The sequence below is a fragment of the Lagopus muta genome, chromosome 19 (genome assembly GCF_023343835.1).
Source record: "Lagopus muta isolate bLagMut1 chromosome 19, bLagMut1 primary, whole genome shotgun sequence".
Taxonomy (NCBI): Eukaryota; Metazoa; Chordata; class Aves; order Galliformes; family Phasianidae; genus Lagopus; species Lagopus muta.
The window spans coordinates 1,977,936-1,993,179 of NC_064451.1; the positions used below are offsets into that span (position 1 = coordinate 1,977,936).

The 15,244-nt window shown below is 52.8% G+C and overlaps 2 protein-coding genes across 2 annotated transcripts; one reads left to right on the forward strand and one right to left on the reverse strand.

Annotated features, from left to right (window-relative positions):
- The first annotated feature begins 15 nt into the window (after positions 1-15).
- Positions 16-7,672, forward strand: FAM166A (family with sequence similarity 166 member A). The gene is made up of 7 exons (XM_048966288.1): positions 16-71; positions 1,725-1,918; positions 3,663-3,928; positions 4,518-4,614; positions 4,807-4,901; positions 6,303-6,420; positions 7,570-7,672. Exons 1-7 carry the CDS (start codon positions 16-18, stop codon positions 7,656-7,658), a joined length of 915 nt encoding a protein of 304 aa, XP_048822245.1. The 3' UTR covers positions 7,659-7,672.
- TUBB4B (tubulin beta 4B class IVb) lies at positions 7,649-9,712 on the reverse strand. The gene is made up of 4 exons (XM_048966285.1): positions 9,592-9,712; positions 9,378-9,486; positions 9,197-9,307; positions 7,649-8,853 (listed from the first exon to the last, which is right to left on the reverse strand). Exons 1-4 carry the CDS (start codon positions 9,646-9,648, stop codon positions 7,793-7,795), a joined length of 1,338 nt encoding a protein of 445 aa, XP_048822242.1. The 5' UTR covers positions 9,649-9,712; the 3' UTR covers positions 7,649-7,792.
- Positions 9,713-15,244: the final 5,532 nt, after the last annotated feature.

Here is a 15,244-nt window from a genome sequence, read left to right on the forward strand (position 1 = left end):
GAGCTCTGCTGTGCCATGGAAGCCCCCAGGCAGAGTGTGCTTTTCCCTCCCCATCCGCACCACATCCCTGGGTAAGTGCTGGAGTTTACCCACAAAGTCGGTTCATTTCCAGCAAATAGCTCAGGTTGGGACAAAACAGTGCCTGTGAATCCTGGATGTTTTGTTTTGTTTTGTTTTTAAAGGCACTCCTAAACATAACGAAGGGACATGGCTCTGGGGGGGACAAGCAGCTCTGTGCAGCAGGCTGTAATTATGCTGTAGGGCATCGAGGGGAGCTTCACAACTGTGCTTTCATCAATTTAAAACAAGCAGAGAAAAGTTGTTGGTGCTGCTCTCTGGGGTTTGGGTTCAAAACTGAAATAATTTTTGCATCGAGGATATCTGAAATCTCCTTTGAGTAAATATTTGTGTGAACACAACGCAGGGTCAGTGAGCTGACAGATCAGTGTTGGTGGCTGTGGGTGGTGGGGATCTCATTGGTACGCAGCTGGGCTTCCTGAAAGGCTTTCTGCACTGCTCTCTGATGGCTTTTGGATGGAACAGGGCTGGGGTTGGTGAGAAGATGCTGCCATCAGCGAGTTCCTGGTTGAGAAGGCAGAAATGAGCTTGTATGTATGTATGTAGGCTTTGCAGTGGGCAGAGGTGTGTGGGGCTGGTGGTGACGTGGTTGGGCTCTGTGCTCCCAGCCCTGGAGGACAAAGAGGAGCAGAGCTCTGCAGATGTGAGGCCATTGGGGTCAGGGCAGCATGAGGCCTCCGAGAACAGCAGTACTGATGGCATGGAGGTTGCAGGGCCTGCTGCTGCAGTGGTGGCAATGACCCAAAGGTGCTTGAAGGCATTGGGAAATCAAATGCAGCATTAGGAATTTGAGGAAGGGCTCGGTGCGTGGAGAAGTGCTCCCATGCTGGGCACTGGCACTGCCTGTCCCATCCTGTCCCATCCTGTCCCATCCTGCAGTGCTGGAGTGGGGCCAGGGCTGCTCCCTGCTCTGTGACCCAGGGATGGAGGCGGCTGCTCAGGGGTGGGTTTTTAGACCAATGGCTGCGATGTGACCTGCAGAACTGGGGGATTTCTCAGGTTTATTAATGAGAACACCAACAAAGAAGCTCAGCCTGCAGTGCTGATCCCTCCCCAGAGCACCGCAGCTCGTATCAGTGTGATTCACTTTGTGGCAGATCTGTGTTCTCTGTAAGCCCAGACCTGAGCTCCTCTGATCGCCCTGCTTTTACTTGCTCATAAACAGAACGCTTTCTCAGCCCCGCCATTACTTTGTTCACGACCAGAGGTCCTCTGCCCGGCCTGTAATTATTTGGGCTACGTCATCTGCTCAGATTTATCATCCTGCACAGCTTCCTGGTGTTGCAAGAAGTATTGAAAACCAATGGGAAGAAGCCACCGAGCTCCTCCAGCTCCAGCAAAGGTCCTGCAGGCACTGCAGGAGATGTGCCAAGTGTAACGAATGGCTCTGCTGGCAGCTGTTGAAAGCAGCTGGGAGGGAAGTGCTCACTCACGGCCTTATGATCCTCGTGCATCATCCGCCTTTATCTTTGAGGTTCTTTCCAAGCCCTGGATATGCAGGGATCATTGATGGGGCGCTATCACTGGTGTTTCTCCTGTACTTGGGTTTCAGGGACACTGGGAGATCCCCTGGCACAGCAACGCTTTGCCCCGTGCGCAGCTCCACGTGGGCACCCGCACGTTCTGTGTCTCTGTTCCCTTTCCAGCTATGAGGGCTTCCTCCCTCAGTACAACTACCAGTTTGGAGAGACCTATGGCAAAACCACGTACCGCCTGCTGACAGACCCACACATCCGGAGGAGCCCTCGCTCCGTGCTGGCGCCGCTGTGCAAGCCGAGGTTCATTGAGGACTTCAGTGGGACGCAGCACGGCCTGCAGCCCTTCCTCCCCGAGCACCCAGGTGAGCAGAGCCCAAAGTGCCCAAAGCTGTACGGGTTTGGTCACCAGTGAGGTCTGTGCCGCCCGCAGTGGCTCCTGGGGGATGTTGTTGGTGCAGCTCCACATTGCCTGCAAGCTCAGATACCTGCAGAGCTCGGGGCGAAGCCTCAGCCAACGAGTGCGTGTGTGTTGGCGTCTGGTGGGGGGCAGAGAAGTTTAGACCTCAGGTTGTCTTTGCTGGGATGGAGATAAACGGCCTCAAGTCACTGCAGGGGAGGTTCAGGTTGAGAAGAGCAATAATGCATCGGCACAGGCTGCTCAGGCAGTGCTGGAGTCACCGTCCCTGGAGGTGTTCAAGAATGGGGAGATGTGGCACTGAGGGACCCTTTAGCTGCTGGAACTTTGTGTCTTTTGTAGCTTCCTGCAAACTTCTGCCCTTCCTGCTCCTCCCAGCCGTGTTCTGCAGGGCCAGGACTCCAGCAGGCAGCGTTGTTTGTTGTTCCCTGGCTTTGTTCCTGGATGTTCCCATTTGCATTTCCTTGGGCTGAATGGTTTGAAGGGACCCAACAAACCAGTCTACCTGGTTGATGTCTGTCATTACTCTTTGCCATTGTTCTCATCCCTCCCAACCCCACCACTGTCTGTAGCTGGGAGCTCAGTCTCCTGCTCACTGGTGACGTGCTGGGAACACAGCCGTGAGAAGCACCGTGTGCCTCCATTCCTCAAACCTCTATTGCAAGCTTTGCTCAACACTGCCTGCCTTCCTTAGGCACAATGTTCTGCACAGCTGTGGCCAGAGAGCCCCCGGCTGTGCTGCAAATGTGGCCTTCAGCAAGCTCAGCACCCAAAGGATTGGGATCTTTAGTAAAGCCTTGGTGGTGGGAACAAAGGACTTTGTTGGGTCCCACCCTCTGAGTCCCATGTTGAGTTTTTCCTGGAATGCTGTTGGGCACAATTGTTGGGGATGTGGTTGTGCTGAGGCTCAGGGTGGCCATGCAGGCGTTGTTGAGGGGATGTGGATGTGGATGTGGATATGGATATGGATATGGATATGGCACAGGCTGGTCAGGAGCTGCTTAGAGGTTCCTTGTGTACAGAGGGATTTCATTTTTGGCAACCCTGCCCATGGTAGAGGGTTGGAACTGGATGATCTTTCCAACCCAAGCCATTCTGTGACTCCTTTTCCTGTCAATGCAATAACTGGTTTGCCAGCTGAAGAAGAAAAGCAGGGATGCAATACTTTCAATAGAAATGTAGGAAACATTAAGATAATCTTGCTTTAAAACTGGCATGCTGGGTTGGAAAATCAATTTAATTGAGGGTGCTGTTGGCCTGGTCTGCAGCTAATAGTGCTGTTGCACAGAGTGCATGTACTCTACAACATTACACACAACATATGTCATTTATCTTATAATTAAGGGCAGATTACAAGCCTAAATGCTGGCCAACAGCCCCATACCTGTGCAGGAGGAAGGGGGCAAATCCTGCGGCCAGTGCCGGTGGCAGTGTAGATGCCATAGAAAAGGCAGTGGTGGCTGTGGGCTGAAAGGAAAGACCTGGAGAACAAAAGTGGGAAGGATTTGGTCTGTTTAAAAACAAAGCAATAAATTGGACACAGTAAGTTTTCTCCCGAGGAACAGCAGTTGATCTCCATGAGCACTGAGCTGAGCGCTCTGGGTCTGCGCTCCTGTCCTGAGCAGCAGGAGGGGCTGCGGGCACAAGGCTGGCCGTGCCACATCCCATCCCATCGTGCTGCTTCCCTGCAGGGTACTTCCCTTACGACAGAGCCAGAGCTCTCACCAACTTCCCAGAAGCAGATTTTGGGCCGAAGCCACCCGCACCAGGGCCGGCAGAGGAGGAGCTGACGCACACGGAGGCCCAGCATGGCCATGGCGGCTCTGGGCTGAGTGGGTGCCCACCGAGTGTGGCCTGGGATCCCTCGGGGCCACCGCAGGGCCAGGAGTGGCGGCTGCCCCCAATCCCTGCAGCCTGTGGGCAGGGCAGGCTGTGCGGAGCTGCAGGAACCGGGCAGGTGAGACCGCAGGGGGGAGGTGTGAGGGGATGGGGATGGGTGCTGGGGGAGGACGGGGGCTCAGGGCAGTGTCCCAGGGCTCCAGCAGCTCAGGGCAGAGCCGTTCCCTAAACGTCGAGCACCAAAGTTGCCCGGATGTTTTCAGGAGTAGCAAACACGGCTCACCACCAGGAGGACGTTGTGATGGGCACCCAGTTCACCTGGGTTTCCCAGTGATCCCTCTCAGAAGCACTGGGATTCGGCTTCAACTCTCTGGGACGTGGGACGGTGCTTTGCTCTCATTTCTGCTGGAGCCGGCACTCATGCAGGGCTGGCAGCCAGGGCTGTGCTAATCCCTGAAAGGCTGAGATCAGAGATTAGAGATGTGACGTGTGGAACCAAAGCTGCTCAGAAGGGCCATCCCTGCTCCCGCGTGCAGTCCTGCAGGTCTCACCTGCTCATTTGGCCTTAGAAATTCTGGAGCAGCTCTATGGAACAGCAGAAGGACACCGTGGCAATGGCGGTTGGGATGAACAAGTTTTGGCGGTGATGGAGGTGGAGGGGAGCAGGTTTTACCAGCCGTGTCTTACATTTCTGCTTTTATTTTGAGCCCGTGAGAGCTGAAGGTGTGACGCTGCCAGCAGCTGTGGATTGGCGGCTCCCCAGGCTGGATGTGCCCAGAGTGATCCAGCAGAAGGTCATCCCAGGTAGAGGGGGAAGATGGTAAAAAGCAAAAGGGCGTTTGGAATAAATCTCACCTCTGACATCCAATTCAAATGGATGGATTTGAATTAAGTTTTTCCTTCCTATGCTCTGCCAAGATCTTGTATTTATTGCAGCAGCTTCTGCTCCCAGCCTGGCTGAGCCTTGCACAGCGTGTGTTCCATTTCCATCCACAGGGTACACTGGATTCATACCACGATTCACGTGGGCCCTGGGCACAAATTACCTGCAGGGTGTGAAGGAAGCCATGGCTGAATTTGACAGACAGCAGGTAGGGTGCACACAAGGCTGGTTGCAGCCATGTCCTCTCACCTGCACGCCCAGCAGCAGTTTTGTTTGCAGCAGGACTGGGGGTATCAGTGCAAGCAAAAAAACACCACTGGGTAACGTGCTGGAAAAAAGGGCGAGCAATTAAATTCTGTAACTTGTTTCCTTGGGACGCTAAGGGAGGATAAATGAGTTCATAAAAGGATTAAGGTTCACGGGAGGCTGTGCAAAATGTAGCTGTGGGTGCAGGCTGCCCTTATGCAATGCGTCCTTCACACCAGGCTGGTGATGGAGGTTTTTTCCTTTACTAGCATTGCTTGTCTCTAAAAGTTGGACACCTGATTTTTACACCCTTCCCCAAAAGAGGAGAAACATCCATACTGTTAAGCTCCCATTTCATCCTCTCACTGTAGCACCCCTCTGTACCACGCTGTATAATCCTCCTACCTGAGAAATGAGCTCCCTCCCACTGTGGTTAACAGATTCCTCTGTGCTACCAGATTGGATGTGGCCACAACACACTGTGCTGCTTGCCAGCCTGCCCTGCCCCTCACTCATGAGGAAGCCCCTGCTTGGGGACTGGATGCTGCTCCCCATTACGAGGACCAGCAGCGCTCAGGCTTGCTGAGGTTATTTGCAGCACATGAGGAGCTGAAGGGATGAGGAAAAAAAAAAGAAATCACACCAAATTTCTGTCTAAGATGGCTTCAGCCTTGCAGCCTCTAATCTGCTGCCCTAAATCTCTGTTGCCCCAGGTTACGTGCTGAGATGCGCCGCGGATCATTTCTTGCTGGCTGCATCAGGCAGAACAGTGCAATCCTCTCGCTTCAGTGCTGCTCTGGGAGGGCAGCAGGAGGGCCAGCACTGCGTGGGGCTCCGTGGGGCCCTTCCCCCTGCCAGGGCAGCGCAGACTTTTGGGGGTCCTGCTGTGCAGTCCCTGCTCTGTGTGACCTCACAGCAGGTGCCAGAGGCTGATTTACACTCTCCCTTCCGCTCACACATCCTAAGCCTTCCTCTTCCTCCCAGGCTGGGAATTAGGTGTTAATCACCACCAAGGAAAAGCGGAAGCTGTTACAGGGGTGACGGCAAACAGATGTGCAGAGTCACAGCATGAGGTGCAGCAGGAGCCGATGGGTCTCAGCACATCACCATCCTGAGCAGAAGGCATCCGGGCTTTGGGGCCGATGCCAACTGCAGAGCTGCAGTGTGAGGTCTGTGGGGCCTCTGCCAGAGCCCATAACTTCAGGGAGGGGAGGGGAAGCTGCAGTGTAACTTAGGAGAAAATGGAACTGTGGTGAGAGAACTGCTTTTTGTTACTTTGAGTGCTGCCTTTAATAAGGATTCAAAGCGCACAGCTCTGTAGCAGCGTGTTTTACAACAAAGGGTGCTGTTCATTCTTTTCCAGCTTCTGGAGAGGAACCCAATTCACAGCTTTGGCAAGAGATTTCCCCAGACATACTGGCCTGGCAGCAACATCTACACCAGTGCTGGACTGATACCAGCCTACACAGGCTTTGTCCCACGTAAGTTCATCAGCTGAGCAAAAATGAAAGTCACCAACACTGATTAATGACCGTTGTTACGTAGTGCTGCATTACGTAGTGCTGCTGGTAGCTGCAGTGTCAGAGCAGAGGCAGTTCCTGAAGTGGTGGGGGGGAAGGCAATGCATTCCAGTGTGCTCAGTGCAGGAGGCTGGGCTCGGTGACCTTTAAAGGCCCATTCCAACTCTATGGGTTCTATGGTTCTGCTTACCTGTGTGCTTCACCCTCTGCCAAAAGCCCCCAGCACTCAGCACAGCTCCCTGGGGGAATGGTGACCAAACAGCCACAAGGTCTGGCTGGGGGATGCGTATGAGCTTCAGCATAATGAAGAGGAGAAAGAGCAGAACCCTGCACCCTAAAAGCAGGGACAAAAATCAACTGCTCGAAGCGTTACCTCACGCTTTAAAAATCTTCTCACTCTTTTCACCTACAGAACTGGGCTTCTGGGTAGGTTTGAAATTGGCCACCTGCTTCTCTGCACAGGCGCATTTCACTGCTCAGGGCAATTTCAGCTCTTATTTTCACTCTGGAAGGAGAAACCTTAAGACAGAAAACCCCCAGACCAGTTACAACCATTTCTTTTCTCAGGCAACTGAGAGAGCAGCCTATCTATTTTCTGTCCAGCTATCCTGCGACAGAATAAAAGAAATCCACAACGCTCTTTGGCTGCATTGCTGCAGCTCTTTGGTGCAATTCCCCTGCAGCACAGCTGCCATGAGCTGTAATGCCCCAGCTCTGCACTGCTGCATGGCTGCAGCCTGGGCGAGGGCAGCGTTCCTCCCTCCAGAACCACCCACCCGCATCTGAAAGGCAAATTGCTGGCACCATCCCACTGCCCTGGCAGACACTGAGCTGCAGCTTACAGCAGCCCGCGTTTCTATTCTTTTCTGAGCTGCTCAGCTCTCCCAGGCTGAAGCCTGACCCAGCACCTGTAATAGGAGTCCATGTGCAGGTACCTAAATTTAGATGCGGCTTAGAGCTGAATTTCATCCTGCACATTAAGGGTTTTCCCCTCCATTGCTGTATCCCACAACATGAACAACTGGTGCCCACCACCACACAGGGAGGGGAAGCATGGCTGCCATGCTGAGGGCTGCTGCTCAGGCCGTGTCTTGGGCTTCTCTTTTCCAGACCTCCGCCACACCTACGCTCTTACTTTTGGAAACAGCACCCGCAAGGCTTACGAGATGGAACAAAGGAGACGAGCCTGTGCACTGTGAAAAATGCTTTAATGGTGCCTGTACAGCATTGGAAGTGACTTGAAGACGAGAGAGGAAACACAACACAGAGAGAAGTTCTGAATGACAGTTCATACAGCTTTAAACAAAATTTACAGGTGGCATCAGCATAGCTCTTACTCTGCCTCCTCCTCAGCCTCCTCCTCAAACTCCCCCTCCTCCTCAGCAGTAGCGTCCTGGTACTGCTGATACTCAGACACCAGGTCGTTCATGTTGCTCTCAGCCTCTGTGAATTCCATCTCGTCCATGCCCTCCCCCGTGTACCAGTGCAGGAAAGCCTTTCGGCGGAACATGGCCGTGAACTGCTCTGAAATGCGTTTGAACAGCTCCTGGATGGCTGTGCTGTTACCAATGAACGTGGCAGACATTTTCAGGCCACGAGGTGGAATGTCACAGACTGCTGTTTTAACATTATTAGGAATCCATTCGACAAAGTAACTGCTATTTTTGTTCTGGACGTTCAGCATTTGCTCGTCTACCTCTTTCATGGACATACGGCCTCTGAAAACAGCAGCTACGGTCAGGTAGCGGCCGTGCCGTGGGTCACACGCAGCCATCATGTTTTTGGCATCAAACATTTGCTGCGTGAGCTCTGGGACGGTCAGAGCACGGTACTGCTGGCTGCCACGGCTTGTGAGGGGGGCAAAGCCAGGCATGAAAAAGTGCAGGCGGGGGAAGGGAACCATGTTCACCGCCAGCTTCCGCAGGTCGGCATTAAGCTGGCCTGGGAAACGCAGGCAGGTGGTGACACCGCTCATGGTGGCTGACACTAAATGGTTCAGATCACCGTATGTTGGCGTAGTTAACTTCAGTGTTCTGAAGCATATGTCATAGAGAGCTTCGTTATCAATGCAGTAGGTTTCATCTGTGTTCTCCACGAGCTGGTGCACCGACAGCGTGGCGTTGTAGGGCTCTACTACAGTGTCTGATACTTTGGGGGAGGGCACGACACTGAACGTGTTCATAATTCGGTCTGGGTACTCTTCACGAATTTTGCTGATGAGGAGAGTGCCCATGCCAGAGCCAGTGCCACCCCCCAGAGAGTGAGTGAGCTGAAAGCCCTGCAGGCAATCACAGCTTTCTGCCTCCTTTCTTACAACATCTAATACGGAATCAACTAATTCAGCACCTTCAGTATAGTGGCCCTTTGCCCAGTTGTTTCCTGCTCCGCTCTGACCTGGAAGAGAGCCATTTTCGTATTACGTTACGGTCACTGCTTCCTGCTCGCAAGCAAAGCTTAAGAGCATCAAGGCTCTGCAGAACCCCCACAAAAGCTTCCATCTCACCAAGCTGCGGTGGCACAGCAGCACCTCCCGCAATGACTCGGCACAAATCTCTCTCACCCGGCCGCACTCCGACCTTTTTCCTCCTCCCGCCGTCGGTACCGGCAGCAGCACGACCGGTTTCTCTGCCGTTCGGCCCCACACCAGGATTAACCCCTCCCGGGGCGGGGAAGCCCGCACTGCGGCCCGGCCCTGCCCACCCCGCTCACGGCTCGGCTCCCTCCCCCGCTCACTCACCGAACACGAAGTTATCCGGCCTGAATATTTGACCGAAGGGCCCCGAACGCACCGAGTCCATGGTGCCGGGCTCCAAGTCCACCAGCACGGCGCGGGGCACGTATTTACCGCCTGCAAAGACAGGGAGAGGCGGTGAGCGCGGGGCGGGGCGGCGGCCGGGCGGGGGCCGCGGGGGCCGTACCTGTGGCCTCGTTGTAGTACACGTTGATGCGCTCCAGCTGCAGGTCGCTGTCTCCGTGGTACGTGCCCGTCGGGTCGATGCCATGTTCGTCGCTGATCACCTCCCAAAACTGCCGGAGAAAACCCCGTCAGCGCCGGCGTGTTCAGCCCCCCGCCGGCCGGCCGGCCGCTCCCCTGCCCCCGCGCTGCCCCCTGCCCCGCCCCGCCGCCCGCACCTTGGCCCCGATCTGGTTGCCGCACTGCCCGGCCTGCAGGTGCACGATCTCCCTCATGATGGCTTCACTGCAGCGACTGCCCCGCCAATGCCACTCTTCCCCCCAACTGACGGCGTCTCGGGGCCGCCAGACCTTATATAGCAGCGGAATGCGCGCGCAGCCTCTTCTCCCCGCCCAGACGGCCATCCGCGGCAGCGCATTGGGTACTCATAACGAGGCTATAAAAATATGGAGTTCTGATTGGTCCAGGCACTGCCACTCAAATATGGGTTTCTGTTGGCTCCGCCTGTTTGTCTGTTGATTTTACTGTCAGGCAACCCTGACTCACACGCGCCCGCCCTACTTGTTCAGGGCGTTCCTCATTGGCTGAATTGAATGATTGATGTCGGGCGTGATTGGCTGCGGGCCTCAGGGATGAGCTAACGTCATTTGATTGGACGAAAACGAAGTGTCCTAGTAACCGTCGCAATGACTCCGCAGCACGCTCGGGGCGGTGGCCGGTGCGGCCGCATATTCCCGAAGCCGTGTGCGCACTTTGCGCAGTGTGGGCGGCAGCTCCGCCTCGCAGACGGGTGGGGAGAGGTACTGTGGAAACTTCGCTGGGCCGCTCCCTGCGGCGTCCTGAGCACCCCGTACCTCTCCTCCCGCCCCATATAAAGGAACGCCTCCACATAAACCTGCCGCCTGCTCCGGCCCCGGGCTGCCGCAGCAGCGCTGTGGGGGCAGGGAGCTGCTCTGCGCATGCGCGGACCGCAGCGCCTTTCTAGCACTTTCTGGCGCGCAGCCGCCTGAGGCGGCGGGGCCGCGCGGCCGTTATCATGGCAACGGCGCCTCACGCCGGGCGTCGGTTGGGGCGCGAGCGCAGCGCTGAGCGCGTTTGTTGCTGCCTGCCTCACCGCCCTGCCCGCGGTGGCCGTTGCCTTGAGGTGTGTGCTGGCTGTGGCATGCAGGCCCGGGTCGGTGCCAAGGCAGGGTCAATACGCAGCGGTGTCCTCTTAGGCTCTTTATCCAGCGTTACAGTGTTAAAATGGATGCAAGGAGCAGATCGGTGGCTTTCCCTGGGTTGGAGCTGGAATGGCAGCTGGGGCAAAGCTGTGCAGGGCAAGCCTTCATCCTGAGCTCCTGCTGCTCCAGCCCTGTCATTAGGCAGCCCGGCGTCCCCAGCTGCATCAGTTCCTCCTGGCTTAACTTTGCCCTGTCCCATCCTGCAGCACTGTCCTTATTACCTGGCTTCATTTGCACGTTCTTGCACAGACTGCTCATCTGTTGGCCGTGGCTTCCACAGGGCCTGCTGTGGCTGCTGTTTTAAGCAGGGCCTTCTTATGATTACACACCTTCATTAGGATGCCAGTGAGGTCCGTATGTCCTAGCGCTTCTTGTTCCATAATGGAGCTAGAACTTGAAAGCAGCTCCTAATTGTGCTCCCCAAGCCCTGCCAGTTGCAAAGTGTTGCCTTGATGTGGGGGTGGACTGAGGCAAAAGCAGCAGATGACCTCAATTCTCTGTACGCAAACAGAACACGCCGGGCTGGCACTCTGTGTGCCGTTCGGGAACTCATGTAACACACAGCCACATTGTGATGACTTGTATCTGTATCAGGATCTATGTTCAGATAACAATAACCCAACTGTTTCTGAGGTGGGCTCAGGTGAGGAGGTAAGCAGGAGACGAAGAATGTCATGAAGGCTTTTGCAGGAGATAAAATAGCCTCTGGTTGTTGGCTTAATACAAGGGTGTGGGTGAATGACATTTTTGGCATGTAAACAACACGTCCCCGCAGAAATGCTGGAAAGAGCCCAGGAGCATTTGGAACGGCCCCACAGGCACCTGGACAACCCTGGAGAGCCTGGGAAGAGCCTCAGAGCACCTGGAGGAACCTGAGAGCTGCCCTGGCAGCCCCCAGAGGCCCTGGGAGAGCCCTGTTCAGAGCACAGGGCTGCCCAGACAGGACTAGGAAGATGCACATCCTGCTCGTCCTCCACATTCTGAGCCTGAAGGTAGGAGGCTTATGCAGTTCACTGCAAGATAGCTGAGTAATGCAAAGGCATTAGGGTCCAGATTTATCCCACATGATTATAGGCATGACATTGAATTAAACTGCTAACTCTGGGCTGCATTCATGCCAGAGTCGGTGCAAGGCGTTGGCTCAGCTCACTCCAGCTCTGAGGAGCACTCTAACTGCACCTTTCTCTTGCACATAAAGGTATATGAGGTAACGAAATCCAAAATGTCTCTATCTTATACGAGTGTCAAAGGCAGCTGGAATCAATCTGGACCAGACTTGCTCAAGATTTCATGCAGCTATGCAATAATCAGTAAAGACAGCTTTTCCTCCAGGATGTCATGTCGTATCTTCAGAGTAAGATAAAAAATGAATACTGCCTTCTTTCTGATTAAAAAGATAGAAGGGAGTTTAGTCTTGTCTGTGTTTTGCTGCTTGCGGTGTTCTGTCTAGGAAAGTATATTCAGCACAAATTAAATTATCATCAAGGCCTGCTCAGAACAGCATTAGCAAGCTTCTGCGCTCATGAAGCATAGAAAACTCCACGTAAAAGCAGGCTGGGGGGAGCCACTGCTGGTACATATGCTGCTGCATTTCCTGCAGATAGAGGGCTTGTTTTTTCCAGTCAGAAGGCAGAGGGCTGTGCATTAGTGGCAAAGGTCTATTTCCTTCCTTCATTAGAAATTATGAGCCTATGTAGCCTATGCTTGTGCCAGCTTACGCTTGTGGTTCAGCCCTCTCTGCCTTCAGTGTTTGGGAAGCTGCCCAGCAATGTGTAGAGTGAGAAATGGTGGCTGCCCCCAGCATTCACAATGGCAGCTAGGATGTGGAATTACTCTGCACAGACTTTGGATACCCATCCCTAACGTGCAAGCAGGATCACACCCAGTAGAGCAGGTGATAATGCCCCATGGGGTAGCTACAGTTTTGCTCCTGTGATGAAGTCTGTGGAGGTTTCCCTGGGAGATTCAGCCACCTGAAGATCCATGGATTAGGAGGCCTTTCACATTGTTCAGGCAACATTTGTTTTTGCTGTTTCTATTCTCCTGTACCTGGCTACATGCAGATCCACAGGAAATGACAATTCTATTTTAAATACTTTTCGCATTTTTTAACTTAAGTAAAATGGCATTTTTGTAAGCTGTCTCTGAGAAGGAACACAGCCAAACTGCCAGGAATCTCTACGGAGCGCTGCTGGAGCTGCAGAGCATTTTAGCCCTGTGACTTCTAATGCTCTGGCAGCCCAGCAATTATTGCTACCAGAAGGTGAGCTGGCAAGTAGCGAGGCTGCTTCCTGCCAGAACCTTGTCTCACATGAAGCATGCCTTCAAAGGCAAACCATCTGTACTAAGCTGACAATTCTGCAAGTCCTGGGAGAAAGAAAACGCAAATTCTATGGCCTTGCATGAGCAAAATGATAAAGTGCATTCCTGAACGTTCCTGGTTTAGTGGACACTCTGCACAGAGGAGCTGCTGCAGATTCCCAAGGCAGGGAAGTAGGAACGTTGGAAAGTAATAGGAATAGCATGGAAAGGAGCAGTTTGACCAATCGGGGAAGAAATGTGTCTTCCACATTGTGTCTTTTATTGAAGACATCTGGTGTAACTGGGATTTGATTTCTTTGGAAGCTCTCATCAAAACTTGCTGCAAGTGACAAGTAAGGAGACTTCACCTCATTTAGATGCTTCCAAATTTCCCATCAGTGGAGATTGCTGTGTGAATTAATGACTAAAACAGGGATGCTAACAAACATTAGAGGCCACTATTGCCAAGCCAAAGTCCTGGGTTTAATCCAGAAGAAGACATAGCAGTGAAGTTAAAACTAAGCTGAAAGCTGCATTTCTATTTCTTTAACTCTATTTTAGGTGGTTTTTTTTTCTTTAACTTTTTATGGTAAATGTTTTTATGAACTGTCTTTACTGCTTTCAGTATGGAAGCAAATTTTACTGTGAATACATTTGGTTTGAGAGAGGTACCTCCAAAAAAGTAATTGTTGAGTGCTGCCTTCCCCTTTTACAGAACCACTGTTGTTGGTGTGCTACAGGGGCCGTAATTCTTGATTCTTTACCAGCAAGGCAGCAGTTTGTCTCTCTGAAATAGTGTCCTTGTGTGAACTGAGCCTTGGCTCTGGGGTGGGGCTGGTGGGAACACAAACAAATCGTGGAACTAATTCTGCTTAAGTAGGTACAAATGTGAAGCTCTGAGTTCCAGAGAGGGACGCTGCAGAATGAATGTGGGTGAGAGCCTGCTTCTCAAATTGCAAAGCTGTCAGTGGCGCCATTCCAGGTTTATGGTATAACCCAAGTATGGCTGTGAGCACACCTGGTCATTCCAGTCGTTCTGATTTTTCATTTCTAAGGATGGACAGTACTTTATTTCCAATGAATTACTGTTCCTGAGAGATTCTGCCTCGCGCAGATGTTCCGATGAAGCAGGTATTGCAGGTGGGAGCTACATCCAGGGGCTGCTGAGTGAGAGGTGCAGCTGTAGGATTCCTGGTTGAGAGGCTGTTGTGGTTTAACCCCACCAGCAGCTGAACACCATGCAGCCTTCTGCTCACCGGTGGGACGGGGGAGAGAATCGGAAGAGAAAAGGTAGAACACAGGTTGAGGTAAAAACTATTTACTGGGACAAAAAAGGAAGAGAGATACAACAGTAATGATAACAATGACATGATACATACAAAACAAGTGATGCACAACCAGCTGCCCACCACCTGCTGCAGCAGCCTCCCAGCCCCCCTGGCCGACTCCCCACAACCTGAGTTTCCTCTCGTGCTGTGCAATGCCTCTTTGGCCACGAGCTCAGCTGTCCTGGTTCTGCCCCCTCCCAGTTCCTTGTGCCGCCCCCAGCCCTCTTGCTGGCAGGACAGTGTGAGAAGCTGAAAAACTGAAATGTCTTTGGCTCTGTACAGTGCTGCTCAGCAAGAACTAAAACGGCAGTCTGTTCTTAGCAACGTTTTTCTCCTTAGGCAAAAGCATAGCATCATACCAGGCACTATGAAGAAAATCATCTCTCTTTCAGCTGTAACCAGGGAAGAGGAACAGCTGGTTGGGATCAAGCAGCAAGTCCATCCAGGCCAGTATCTTGTCTCTAATGATCCAGCAGCCAGAGAGCAGCAGGGCAAACATATTTGGTTATGGGAGGTGGTTCTGGCAATTCTTTCAGCCATAAGCAAGCATCTTTTTGTTTAATAGCTTGGGTAGATTGTTTTCATATATATTTGTCTAACGACTTTTTACAGCTATATAAACCTTTGACATAAACACATCTGTCATGTTGAGTCCCATGGTTTAACCACAAGCTGTGGAAGAGCTCCTTCTGTTTGCCTTCATGGTTTCTGCTGAGCTCCTCAGTTCAGAGGGGTGCTGTGGGCTTGTTACTTCTAGCTTGCACTCGAGGTTTTAAACATTGTCAGTGATTACCATGAAAATGAATGTAAAGCAGCCTTTACTTGTTGTAAGGGTCGATATTAACTGGCTGTTTACATCTCCCTCATGCTTTAAGTGAGTGAACTTTGAACACTGCTCCCATGTTTTCCTCATTCAGTTCCACTGCAGTGCAGTGCCCATAGATAAGCACTGTAAGGCTCACTGTTCACTCAGCAGATATGCTCCTCTAGAGATTTTGCACTGAGGAGCAGTGACTAAC

What these genes read in the sequence shown, in the direction of transcription:
- TUBB4B (XM_048966285.1), bottom strand. Translation starts at nt 9,648, where the DNA reads ATGAGGGAGATCGTGCACCTGCAGGCCGGGCAGTGCGGCAACCAGATC. An exon ending in GCAACCAGATCGGGGCCAAG is followed by an intron (nt 9,487 to 9,591) that starts GTGCGGGCGGCG and finishes TTTCTCCGGCAG; the next exon opens with TTTTGGGAGGTGATCAGCGA. An exon ending in GTACTACAACGAGGCCACAG is followed by an intron (nt 9,308 to 9,377) that starts GTACGGCCCCCG and finishes CTGTCTTTGCAG; the next exon opens with GCGGTAAATACGTGCCCCGC.
- FAM166A (XM_048966288.1), top strand. Translation starts at nt 16, where the DNA reads ATGGAAGCCCCCAGGCAGAGTGTGCTTTTCCCTCCCCATCCGCACCAC. An exon ending in CTGAATTTGACAGACAGCAG is followed by an intron (nt 4,902 to 6,302) that starts GTAGGGTGCACA and finishes ATTCTTTTCCAG; the next exon opens with CTTCTGGAGAGGAACCCAAT. An exon ending in CTACACAGGCTTTGTCCCAC is followed by an intron (nt 6,421 to 7,569) that starts GTAAGTTCATCA and finishes TCTCTTTTCCAG; the next exon opens with ACCTCCGCCACACCTACGCT.